General features: G+C 49.9%; 2 protein-coding genes across 3 annotated transcripts; both read left to right on the forward strand.

The window, feature by feature from the left end:
* Positions 1-1,180: 1,180 nt before the first annotated feature.
* Positions 1,181-11,865, forward strand: OSCP1 (organic solute carrier partner 1). 2 transcript variants are annotated; one of them, XM_088178283.1, is made up of 11 exons: positions 1,181-1,329; positions 3,053-3,082; positions 6,477-6,631; positions 7,782-7,949; positions 8,309-8,389; positions 8,951-9,054; positions 9,398-9,526; positions 10,020-10,089; positions 10,573-10,712; positions 11,278-11,341; positions 11,661-11,865. In XM_088178283.1, exons 1-11 carry the CDS (start codon positions 1,218-1,220, stop codon positions 11,775-11,777), a joined length of 1,170 nt encoding a protein of 389 aa, XP_088034409.1. In that variant the 5' UTR covers positions 1,181-1,217; the 3' UTR covers positions 11,778-11,865. The 2 variants fall into 2 exon arrangements, with proteins under 2 accessions (XP_088034409.1, XP_014736753.1); XM_014881267.2 differs by lacking the exon at positions 3,053-3,082 and having other exon boundaries at positions 11,661-11,864.
* A 139-nt stretch (positions 11,866-12,004) lies between these two features.
* On the forward strand, positions 12,005-13,278 carry LSM10 (LSM10, U7 small nuclear RNA associated). Its single transcript, XM_014881273.2, has one exon. It carries the CDS (start codon positions 12,661-12,663, stop codon positions 13,054-13,056), a length of 396 nt encoding a protein of 131 aa, XP_014736759.2. The 5' UTR covers positions 12,005-12,660; the 3' UTR covers positions 13,057-13,278.
* The last annotated feature ends 11 nt before the right edge of the window (positions 13,279-13,289 follow it).

Here is a 13,289-nt window from a genome sequence, read left to right on the forward strand (position 1 = left end):
GGGGCTTGGAGCAACCTGGTCCAGTGGAAGGTGTCCCTGCCCAAGGGATGAGATGGGCTCTAAGGTTCCCTTCCAACCCAAACCACTCTTCACATGTGCTGGGGCCGTGCCTGTGCACTGGGATGATCCACACAGGGACTGGGACAATGTGCACATGGATTGGGATGCTCTGCACACAGACAGGGATGATGGCACACTCAGACTGAGATGATGCACACATGGATCAGTGCTGTGGTCCAGGGGTCCCGTGGTGATCTTCCCCGGGTGCCACAACCTTCCTGGAGAGGTGTCCAGCAGGAGACGTCCCAAGGAGCAAAGGCACATCCCTTAGTAGGGAATGATTCAGCTCTAGTGATTTCTAGGGATAAAGGATAGGAACCTCATATAGCATTCCACAGAGAGCAAAAGCCTCTATTATAGGAGGCCACTGTGAAGGGTGCCAGGAACGAGAGCTCCCCTGAACTGCGGATAAACATGGGATTATATGGGGAAAGCAGGGGGCGGGGTAGAGCAACAGGGCAAATAGTCTGAGGGCTCAAAACCAAAACAAGGGAAAGAGACCAACGGGGTACAGACTATTAACATGAAGAATCAGCACGGCGCGGGGGAGCTTTCTTCTCGCCACCAGCTGTAAGGGGACTCGTTTGGGAGGTGTATCTCTGGGGAGTCTTACAGAACCTTTCGGCTTTCAGGCCGCGCTCCTCCACGGGAGGCGCAGGGTGTTCCTGTGCTGAGGGCTTATTGCCCTCCACAGAGCGGGACGATGTGCGCGCTCAGATGATGCGCGCACACGCAGACTAAGGTGACGCGCGCACTCGGACCGGGACGATGCGCGCACACAGATCGGGATGATGCGCGCACACAGACCGGGATGATGCGCGCACACAGATCGGGATGACGCGCGCACACAGATCGGGATGATGCGCGCACACAGACCGGGATGATGCGCGCACACAGATGGGGATGATGCGCGCACTCGGACCGGAACGATGCGCGCACACAGACCGAGATGACGCGCGCACACAGATCGGGATGATGCGCGCACTCGGACCCAGATGACGCGCACTCGAACCGGGGCCGATGCGCACGCGCGGCCCAGCCGGCCAAGACGGCGCGCTCTGATTGGCCCCGCGGCTGCCCGGCAACGGCGGCGGCGGCGGCCCGGGGAGCGGGAGCGGGGCCGTGCCGGGGAGCGGGAGCGGGGCCGTGCCGGGGCCATGTCGGCGCGGACGCTGCCGCTGCTGTTCCTGAACCTGGGCGGGGAGATGCTCTACATCCTGGACCAGCGGCTTCGCGCCCAGAGCATCCCCGGAGAGAAGGCGCGCAAAGGTGAGCGGCGGGCGGGGGCCGGGCACGGGTCCCTCCGCTCCCAGCGCTCCCGGGGAGCCGCTGGTGGCACTGCCGGTGTCCCCGGGCAGGGCTCTGGGCTGCTCCCCCCGGCCGTGCCGGTTCCCATAGAATCACGGAATGAACCAGGTTGGAAAAGACCTGTAGGATCACCTGGCCCAACCTATGACCTAACACGTCCTCATCAGCTAAACCCTGGCACCGAGTGCCACGTCCAGTCCTTTTTTAAACACATCCACGGCTGGTGACTCCACCCCCTCTCTGGGCAGACAATTCCATTGCCCAATCACTCTTTCAGTGAAGAATTTTTTTCTGACATCTAACTTAAACTTCCCTTGGCGCAGCTTAAGACTGTGTCCCCTCCTCCTGTCATTTGTTGCACCGGGACGCGCAGGGACACGCTGTGCTGTCACCAGAGGATGCTGCGAACTGACGGCATCAGTGCTGGTCCAGGGCAGGAATTTAGGAGTTTCCTTGGCCCGATTTCAGGGCTCTCTCGCAGCAATTACCACAGTAATTATCACAGAAATCAACCCTCAGTGTTGTGTGGTCCCCACTGGGAAGCACAGCCCGTTGGGTTGATCAGCTCGCTGGAGTTCCTGTGGTAAGAACAGCCCAAAGGAGTTGCTGAGATTGGTTTGGGAGGGTCTCACACAGAAGGAGAAAGTGGAGTCGGTGTCAGTGTTTCTGTGCTCAGTTCGGGGGCTAATGCTTCAGAAATGCAGTTTTGGAATCAAAATAACTCAGGATTTGGTTATGTCAGCCCAGTCCTGGACTGTTTGGGGCAGACCAGGTTGCTTTGGAATGGGAAGGAGTTTCCAGGAATAAATTTGTAAATCTTGTGCAGACCCAGCATGTGCAATTGTGTGAAATTCAAATACCAGTACGGCTCCTGAAACCCTTGTCTGGCTTTTGTACAATCTCATTTGGCCAAAATCCCTGTGAAAACTGAGTGCCTTCACATGGGGCATGAAACTCCAGCTCACAGCCAAGCACCTCTGTATTTACCACTTCAAATTAAAGCTTTGCTTTACAAGTCCTTGCACCTCTCTGTCAGGGGATGGGGAATGTGCCTCGGGAAGCTCTGTGATTCTTTAATAAAAAATCAGCTTGATATGAGCTTGGTATTATCCCTTCTGCCTGTCCTTTATGAAGTACTAAACAACAAAGGCTTCACTGTGTAATTATTGTATTGTTTGTGAGGGGGAAATCTGTAATTTTTCATGTGTGTCCTGAAGAGGAAATGATCTGACAGAAGTTTACTGCTGTACATACAGGGACACGTTTAGGATTTTAGCTAAATTAAATCTTGGTGGAGTATCTCAGCAGGAGAATTGGACTGTTTCAGTTTGTCCATATAGGGATTTTTTTTTTTCTTCCAAAAAATTGTGTTAATGCTGATGTGTTTGTTGATGCTTAAAGCTGTTCACTCAAATGCTGGTTACTTGTAAGTGCAAAATACAGCTGAAAACTACCCAAGCTCATGCAAAGGGTAAAATTTGTTGTGCACTGAAGCAGCAGGATTTAATCCAAGGGGAGGGTGAGGTTCTCATTCAGTGCTGAATGCTGATGAGAAGACACAAAATCCATTAGTTAGCTTTTTTTTTTTTCTTTTTAAGCTTATTTCTTTTTATTTCTTTTCTTCTCCTTGCAACTCTTGTTCTTACATCTTGAACTGCTGTTTTGTTTTATATGCTTCGTGTAGATGAATGGACAGATGTGGACAGGAAACGAGGTACAGTAACTGCTGGCTGCATGCACCAGTCCAACCCCACGTGCACACCTGGGGCTCATCGTGCCTGAACACCTGAGGCTGTTCCTGCAGCCTTCAGTCAGTGTCACAAATGAACAGTAATTCTCACCCGGTTCTTAAATACCCTTTTGACTGTAAATCTGTGAAAAAACAGACCATATCTTAAAATCATATGGCCTCAAAAATCAGCTGTTCATTGAACCAAGACTATAAATGGATCAAGATCTTTTTATCCTGGTGGTCTTGCCTGCAAAAATGGTATTTGTGTTTCTTTACCACTGTTTTCATGCAAGCATGTAATTGCGTGGGCGTTGTGCAGGTTGTTTTTCTGCTTAAATGCAGGAATATTTGGTATATTCCCTTTTTCTAAGGTTTTATCTAATTCATTGCTCAGGGTTTGGACAGGTGAACTCCAGGGATGATCGAAGGCATTCCCATCCCAGCTGCTTTACCCACCTGTGCTGGTGGTCACACCTGGCAGAGGGATCCCAAAGGAGCAGGTGCCCACACCTCAGCCAAGCTCATCCTGACTGCAGTGATCCTGAGGGTGGGATTGAGTCCTTGGATGCTGCAGGGGAGTAGCCAAGGTGTGAACACCTTTCCCTCTGGAATCTGTCCTGGAACAGGAGTCTCCAGCAAAGGCTGTGCTAAAGAATGAGGAAATAAATCTCTTGAATCTCAGGTTTTTGCTCGGTGAGCAGAACTTACAGGGTCCTTCTGAGCAGCCCTTTTTAAAGAGGAATCAAGGTTATGATTCATGTTTTGCAAAATAAGCATCATTTTAGTAGGTTTTCATATTTACTGAAGGTAAATGTTGATGTCCTGGAGATTGCCCCAGCTTTTTTCTTACCATTATATCCTGTTTCCAAGCACACCCTTTTCCCAGCCTTTAACTCAGAAGTGCAGGAACAAATTCCATCCCATCCAAAACAACGAGGAGCTGCCCCGAGCTGTGACACAGCGAGGCAGGGGTGGCTCAGGGGCAGGTCCCAGGCTGACCCATCACTTCTCCTGTGACAGAGGACACTTTGCCTGTGCTCAGTGCTCCTGGGGATCTCGGGAGGGTCCTGGAGTCACCACCTGGGGCTGTCACTGATGGAGCCCTGATGAGGGTCCCCGAGGAGCCACGAGCCTGTGGCATGCAGGGTAACTGTCCAGAACTCAGAATGTTCCTTCTGCTGCCCCAAACATCCTCCAGGAAGCACCAGCATCACCCAGGCATAGCTCCAGTCTCATTCATGCATCCCAGCCATGCCAGTGGCACGTGCTGTTTGTCACCACAGCCTTGGCATGGGGAGGTGACAGCTGCCATCACCCCCAGCTTCAGTCCTGTCCATTGCACTGGCTGCACTGGTTTCCCTCCTCTCATCCCAGTTGATGACCTCCCCTCTCTGCTCAGTTGCTTTTTCTGTGTTGCTTGTGCCATGTCCCTGGGCCAATGCTCCTGTGTCACCTGCCATGGCCACTCCAGGGCCCCCCTGAGACCTTTGCTGTGTCATTATCAAACATTGAGAGATTTATTATCAATTTGCCCTTTACCGTGATTTTTTTTTTATGTCTTTCTCAGTTCTTTTTATAGCCCACACAAGAGGTTTTAATTTCAGAAGATAATTTATGTCTGTGGTTCACACAGACTTTGATTCTGTTGAAAAATCAGTGTACTGGGAGCTGCCTCCTGGTGGTTTGGGTTGTTTGTGACAGGAGAAGTCTTTCTCAGGGTGGCACACACAAGCAGCTTAAAAATATTTTCCTTAATATCAGTATAAAGCAGAATTTTTTATTTTTGTCATAATTGATTCCCTGCAAAATTAACTAGATACTAATATCTACTAGTACTAATACATTTTATTTTCTCCACAAAAAATAGGGAATTTCTGCCTGAGATTCCAAGTAGGGATTGTTTTATGGCCAGTTTATTTGAAAGGAAGGGAGGAAGAAGGGACATTTTTCCCATTTTTAATTAGGTGTATTCATAGTCCAGAGTGCTCAGGAGCTGAGATCTGTCTGTGGCTTTGGGGTGTTTAAACCAGGATTAGGGAGCCCTGTCAGGTTCAGCCCAGGGGCTGCTGAGCTGTGTGTGACCAATGCATGAGGAACCTGCAGCCAGCAGGTTTTGAGAGGAGAGAGAATCACTTCTCTCTGCTCTGCCCTTGGGAACACAGCAGTCCCCAGGGAGTTTATCCTCTAGGAAGAGATGAAGTGACAGGGAAATTACCTTTGGTTTGTCTCTTGGTGTAGGACAGGTGTGAAAAGCCAGGTGTCTGACCCCCCCAGGGAATCATTAGGGCAATAATTCAAACCACTGGTCACTACCACTCTCTGTATGTTTACTTTTTCTCCTTTTCCTTTTTTTTTTTCTTATTATTTATTCTGAGATTTTTCTAATCCACAAGAATTGTCTGGCATTATGAGCTTTGTAACAGTCATCTGCTTAGGAAAATCCATGCTTGTACAGTAATCTGTGACCTGATGTATTCATTTACCTTTTTTGATAGAAAAATAAATGTTTATTGATGATAACTCTTTAGAGGGTATCAGGGAGATAATAAAAGTGGCAGATCCAGCACAAAAGCTCAGATGCTGCATCTGCTGGAACCACTGCTCAATGTTTTCCATCTTGTTTGCATTAAAAGCTCAATAACCAGAGCACAGCCCTCACACTCAGCACTCCTGAGCTCTAAGAACTCCTCAGTAATAAAACAGTTCCATAGCTAAATTTACACATAAAAAAATGAACCACAAGTAAGGAAATCTGGGGCTCTGCATTTGAAACTCTAGGGCCTGCAGATGTTTCAGCTGTGAGAGCCCTGAATGAGTTGATATAGATATCCCAGGGATATAAATGCTTTATTAAATACCTGTTAATCAGTTTGGAATAAAGATTACAGAGAGCCTTGCAGGAGCTTCTGTTGAGAAGTTAAAAAATAGACTGATGGTGTCAGAGGGTGTCAAGGAACAGGCACAGCCAGGCAGCTGCAATCTGCAAAGATCTACCACAGTGCAAACCACTCTCCTTAGGAAGCAGAACTGCAGCTTTTTTAGATCATAACATATCAGAGCAGCCTACAAGCAATATTATTTAAAAGTGAAAAGTGCCAACTATAGCTGTTAAACCAGGTTAACAAAGCCAGCCTTATTCCCACTGGGAAACAGGGACTGCTGCCTTCAGCTCAGGTGGCATTTGTGTCCTGGGGGACATCAGCTGGCTCAGCCCAGGTGGGACTGAGGCAGTGCTGGATCCAGAGGTGCTGTTCCCCCTCTCCTGTTGTGCTCTGTCCCTGCTCTGCACAGGTAACCCCAGTGTGACCTTTGCAGCTGGCATGGACCAGGAGCACGCTGTTCTGGAGCAAACCACACAGCCTCTTTGTCTTTGCAGTTATGAACGACATCATCACCACCATGTTCAACAAAAAATTCATGGAGGAGCTGTTCAAACCCCAGGATCTGTATTCCAAGAAAGCCCTGCGCACCGTGTACGACCGGCTGGCTCACGCCTCCATCATGAGACTGAACCAGGCCAGCATGGACAAGGTAACACAGCCCTGCTGCCCAGCCTGCCTCTGCTGCACTCTCCAGCTGCCCTTCACCAGTTTCTGTTGCAATAATTAACCTGTGGCTTTACCATTTTGAAGCATTTTGGAACAGCTTTCCTTGTGAAAATGGTTCTCGGCCAAGGAAATCCGTGGTGGTATCGGCTGCTTCAGAACTGAGTATTTCTGCTTGAAGAGCTAAATGTTTGATTTGAACAAGTTCACTAAGCATTCCTTAAGTTTATCAGGTGTTTTCATAGATATTAAAAATATACACATATATGGTATATGTGAGTGGATAAACATCTGTATTTCTGTACTGATACCCACTGTCTTGCAGCTGCAGGTGTTAGAGTTATTGCCTGCAAACAGTGTATCCACAGCCAATTTAGGAAAAATTGGTAAGGATGGGTAGGGATGGTAGGATTAGCAGAGAGCCCTCCATCCAGGTGTCAGGGCTTCTGAAATTTATAGGATCAGTGAGATTGGAAAAGCTCTCCTAGAGCCTCGAGTCCAACATGTGCCAAATTCCCACCTTGTCACCCAGTCCAGAACACTGAGGGCCATATCCAGTCATTCCTTGGACATCTCCAGGGATGGGGGCTTCACCACCTGCCTGGACAGCCCCTTCCAATGTTTAATCAACATTTCCATGCAGAAATTCCTCCTGATGTCCAGCCTGAGCCTCCCCTGGCACAGCCTGAGGCCATTCCTTCTCCTCCTGTCCCAGTTCCATGGGAGCAGAGCCTGACCCACCCTGGTTGTCCCCTCCTGTCCGGGAGTTATGCAGAGCCAGAAGGTCCCACCTGAGCCTCTTTTTCTCCAGTCTGAGCCCTCTCCTTTGCTTCAGGTGCTCCAGCCCCTTCCCCAGCTCCACCCCCATCTCTGGACACGCTCCAGAACCTCAAAGTCTCTCTTGCACTGAGGGGCCAAGAACTGGACCCAGTACTCAAGATGTGACCTCACTGAGCACTGGTGACATTGGAGAGCCAGCAGTAAGGCTGAGGATGTGGCTGCAGAGGTCTTGTTTTTTTAGGAAATTAAGCTTGGTTCCTTGTGCCATAGGCAGGCACTGGCCTGATTGAATCCCTCTGTCCTTGCCTGGGAGGTTTCCTCTGTGGCAGGACCAATGTTCCTGTGTTCCTTTGCAGCTCTACGACCTCATGACCATGGCCTTCAAGTACCAAGTGCTGCTGTGCCCTCGGCCCAGGGACATTCTGCTGGTCACGTTCAACCACCTGGATGCCATCAAGGATTTCATCTCCGACTCCCCTGGCATTCTGAACCAGGTGGATGAGACCTTCCGGCGGCTGATTGAAGTAAGAGTCCTCAGAAAAAGGGTGAGACACACTGGGGTTTGATTTTATGGGGTTTTTTCCTCTTAGGGATGAATTACTACTTTGGAGAGGGCTGTGAGTCAAGTAGTATTTTTCTGCTGGCTCAGTTTAAATCAAGATATTGTTTATTCAGCCTGATTTAAGTCTCTACTGATTTCAGCAGAAATTAAATCAGAGTTTCAGTCGCAGACAATAATTACTGATAACGAGCAGCAGCCCCCTTAGAGCATTTCTGCTCCCCCTGCAAGTGGATCAGAATATTCAGCTGTATTTGTTCCCTCTTTCCCTGGGTGGGACATGGCACACCTGTAAACCCTTGCATGATGATTTTCCTTTTCCAGACCTACAACTGTCTCTCTGATGGTGAATTCCAGCTCATCAGGCAAACACTTCTCATTTTCTTCCAGGACATGCACATCAGGGTAAGAGCCCAATCCATTTAGGCAAGGAGAATGACAGGGAGTTTGGGGCTGGAATACCAAGGGGTCTGCTTATAAACACTGCAGGTTTGGGATTGTTGCTTGTGCTTTTCAGTCATCTTGATGTGCTTATAATTGCACTCAAATTTCACAGATTGAGTACATATACTGCAATAATGCTGAATAATTCTACAATATTATGGAAAAAGGAATCTCTACTAGTGTGATTTGTTGATTGATAAATCCATGTTTCCTTTTAGAAGAAACTTGATAGGAAACCTGAGCGTGAAGTCTTGATGTTCTCTAAACAAATTGGTCACACTTGGGTGCATAAACAGGACGTAATTTTTAATGTAATTTTTTTCATGTTACATCAGTGTGCCCATCCTCTGGACCACAATTCCACATCACTGGCTTTGTAAATACATCCCTACACACACACTCAGGAGCTCTGGGAAACCTTCCCCAGTGTAGGCAGAGAGGCTCAAGCTCAGATTTCAGGGAATTTGGATGGGAAGGTCCGTGGAGGATTTCTCCAGTGATGTTTGTGATGTCCTTTTGCAGGTCTCCCTCTTCCTGAAGGATAAAGTGCAGAACTCGAATGGTCATTTCGTGCTGCCAATCTCAGGGCCTGTCCCATGGGGCACAGAGGTGCCAGGGCTCATCAGGTGAGCTGGTGCCATGTGTGAGGCTGCTCAGGGAGGAGCATTTCATGCCAGAGGGCTCAGGAATCCAGCTCAAACTGCCATTCCTATTGCATGGATAGCTGAACCTCCAGAAAATATTATTTAAAGGGCAGGATTTGGAACTAAGTCACCCAGCAATGAAATGTTGAGCTGCTTTGGGAGTTTTTTATCCCAGTAAATTAGCTATTAGCAATTTATCCCATAACAGAGACATTTAACAATGTATGGAATAGAGTTTTATTCCCCTCGTGCAAAATGCAGAGGAACTAGGTAGTAAAATCAGGACTGAAACTACCAAATGTTTTAATAATGCCTTGTTTTTAAGGATATTCAATCATAAAGGAGTGGAAGTTAAAAGGACTGAGTTCACCACTGCTGGAAATTATGTTACTCCACAAAGGGAAGGATCTTTTGAGCTTTATGGAGACAGAGTCCTCAAACTTGGAACAAATATGTAAGTAATTTTTGTTCTATGTAGAAACCTGAACCAAATACTGATGGATTGTTCAGAAGCACATCTTCAGCCTGGTGTGGTTTTGGCCTCCTTTGCTAAGGTTAACTTTGTTACAAGGTGCCATCCTGCACCAGGACACGTGTGGACAGTGTATAAAAGAGCTGAAGAAAACAACAAAACTTTGATTTATGTCCACGGTGGAGCTGAGGAAAGAGTGTTCTCACGTGGTGCTGCATCTTATGTGCAGTGTGGTTTAATGTAACCATAGTTAAGAAATCCTCTCTGTTCTCCACTGCTTTAATGCACATTTTCCATCCAGAGACATCTGTATTCCTTCTCACAGCTTTGTCCCTCACACACCTTTTTGCCTCAGTATTGCACCACACTGAGCTGTAACTTCTCATTGCAATTGTTCAGTCTTCAGAAAAATATCCTAAAATTGCTGTACTTCATCCCAGAGCAAACTGTTCTTCCCTGTGTGTTTTTCCTCTAGGTACAGTGTGACCCGGCCAGTGGAGACACACATGTCGGGGTCATCCAAAACTCTGGCATCCCAGGCAAAGGTCAGTGTTGTCCTGTTCCTGTCACTGCTTAAACTGGCCAAATTCTTTGTCTCTAGATAAGGGATAAGTTCGGGGAAGCTTTTCAGTTCTTGTCAGAGCCTCATCTAATCCTCCCCAGTCCTTTGAAGCCAGGGGAAGTGCACATTTTCCAAAAGAATCCACACACTCATGAAAGGATGTGCTTGTTTCCGTTTTAATCTCCTCAGAAAACAGAAAGTTGGCTTTACAGATTTCTCATCTGTTCAGTTTAGCTGGAAAAGTAGCTTGTGCTGAGTCTATAAATTCAAGCAACCATTTCCAGTATCAAGCTGGTGAATACTGGTTATCTGCACAATCTGTCCCAGGAATAACAGGGACGTGTGTTTATATCCCTCTGAAGGACATGGATGGAATATCAGAAATATATGAAGGACATACATGGAATATCAAAGCTCCTTGCAGCCCAAATCTCCCAGGTAATGGCCCAATTTTTTTTTCCTGCAGGAGAACATAGCCCCCAACCCTCTTGCTAAAGAAGAGCTGAACTTTCTGGCCCGGCTGCTGGGAGGTTTGGACATCCAAAAACCTGCTGGTGGCGACACAGGATTTCGGCTGAATTTGTTCACAACCGATGAGGAGGAAGAGTATGCTGGAGTCCTTTCTGCTTTGGGTTTGGGGTGCCCTATGGGGAGCCCTGGAGAGCAAGGCTCGCCCTCAACAGCTTTAGGGACACACCAGCACATTGTTATCCTGCTCCAGGATGTTTCCTGTGATGCAGCCTTGCTCCCAAAGCCTCTAGACAGAAACATCCTTCAGCTATTTTAGCAGAATGATTCTATCTGCTTCTTATCTCAGCTACAGAAATATTCCTGCTCTTCTACACCTAACAAAAATATCTAGGACAGGGAGAAGCCTCCAAACTGGGGTGAATACATTAATTTGCCAAGCAGGAACAGAGGCATTGTCCAAACTTCATAGAATTCCAGAATGGTTTGGGTTGGAAGGGACCTTAAGGGTCCTCTAATTCTACTCTGCTATGGGAAGAGACACCTTCCAGTAGACCAGGTTGCTTCAAGCCCCATCCAATCTGGCCCTGTGAGCATCCTCTGAGCATCATTTGTGCCTACAGGAGCCTCATGAAGTCTGTTTTTTATAATTTCCTTATGCATGTTCATGGGATTAACCACTCTTTTCATGTTTTTAATTGAGACATGCTGCACAGACCAGACCAGAGGAGTTGTCCTACAAGGTTATCAACATTGAAGCCACACAGGTATGTAACATGTTTCCTATCACTTGTTCTCACCATCCCTGCCTTGCTAAGGACTATGTTTCACCTAGAGTAGGGATTTAAAAATACATTTTTTTCCCATTTCGCTTAAGCTCATATCTAAGTAATAGCCAATTTTCTGCCAAGACAGTGGAATTGGTGAATATTTACTAAGAAAACTTGAATCCTGACAAATACCAGAGCAAGTTTTTAGCCGACTTGGATGTAGAAGGGGCACGTCCCAGCCCAGCCCAGCCCAGTCCCGGCCGCGGTACCGGCGTGGCGGCACCGGCGGGGTCTGAGCGCGGTGTTTGTCCCGCAGGAGCCGGGGCGGCGAGCGGAGCTGTCCCGCATCCTGGGCGAGCTGGAGGTGGCGGAGCCGCGCCCGGGCAGCGCCGAGAAGGGCGAGGACCTGCTGGCACTGATGGACGGGCTCTGAGCGGAGACCGGGACATGGGGACAGCGGGACACGCAGACGCCGGACATGGGGATACGGGGACCTGGGGACACTGGGACACGCGGACACCGCCCGGGATCGCCCCGCCCCTTCCAGCCGTGGGCGGGGCGGGGGGGGCGGGGCCGCGCGTGCGCGAGGGGCGGGCGAGCGCGCGGGAAGCGGCGGCGAGTGAGTGCGTGGGGGGGGGCCTGGCGGGGGTTCGGGGACATTGGGGGGACCTGGGAGAGGGACAGCGAGTGTGGACGGGGGGGTGAGGGCAGGGAGAGTGCGAGGGGGACACGGAACACCCCAGCGGATGGGGGGGGGGGGGGGCAGGTGTGCCAGGGGGGTGGGCGAGGGGAATGGGAGTGACTGGGGAGAAGGACGGTGTGCGAGGGGTGGTGGGAGTGCAAGGAATGGTACGAGTGCAGGTAAGTGTGAAAGGGGTCGTGGGCGTATGACAGGTGGTGTGTGTGCAGGGGAGCTTTTGAGGTTTGGTACAGTGTGCAGGTTTGTGTGCAAGCTTGGTCCCTGCGCGGGGCAATGTTCAGGGGCTGCTCCAGTCGCAGATGAGCATGCAGGGTTCGACCATGTGCAGGTCCATGTGCAGGAGTTGGTCCATGGCCAGGTGTTCGTGCAGGGGTTGGTCCGTAGGCAGGCAAATGTGCGGGGTTTGATCCGTGGGCTGGTGTTTATGCAGAGCTTGGTCCGTGGGCATGTGCTTGTGCAGGGGTTGATCCGTGGGAAGGCGTTTGTGTAGAGGTTGGTCCGTGGGCAGGTGTTCGTGCAGGGGTTGGTCCGTGGGCAGGTGAATGTGCAGGGGTTGGCCCATGAGAAGGACTGGTGTGTGTGAGGCACAGCGGGTGGATGTCCCCAGCCCCAGAGCATGCCCTGTGTCACCGCAGCCGCCATGGAGGTGAGCCACTCGGTGAAGGAGCGCACCATCGCCGAGAACAGCCTGGTGATCCTGCTGCAGGGCTTGTGCGGCCGCGTCACCACCGTGGAGCTGCGTGACGAGAGCGCGGCCACGGGGCGCGTCACCAGCGTGGACGCCTTCATGAACGTGCGCCTGGCTGAGGTGACCTTCACGGACAGGCAGGGCGCCGTGTCCCAGCTGGACGAGCTCTTTGTGACCGGCAGGAATATCCGCTACGTGCACATCCCTGACGAGGTGGACATCCGGGCTACCATCGAGGAGCAGCTGCAGGCCATCCACAGGGTGCGGTACTTTGGGGGTCGTGACAAGGGCCGCAGGGAGTTCCTTCATACCAAGCACAAGTGAGGACCTGGTGCTGCCTGCAGCAGCCAGGATGGACTCAGAATGGGCCTGGGATGGACGTGCCCCTTTGATGGACTGCCAGCCCCCTCCATGCCAGCCACCCTGCCCAACACCATCCCCCAGGAACATTTTCCTCAAGAGACTTAGGGCTCTGCTGTTCCCTCCACCGGTGCCTGCAGAGGAGCAGGACTGTTTTTTGTAGTGAATAACACCACTTAAATGCTCTGTGGTCTCTG

This window comes from Sturnus vulgaris, chromosome 24 (genome assembly GCF_052056855.1).
Source record: "Sturnus vulgaris isolate bStuVul1 chromosome 24, bStuVul1.hap1, whole genome shotgun sequence".
In the NCBI taxonomy this organism is placed as follows: domain Eukaryota; kingdom Metazoa; phylum Chordata; class Aves; order Passeriformes; family Sturnidae; genus Sturnus; species Sturnus vulgaris.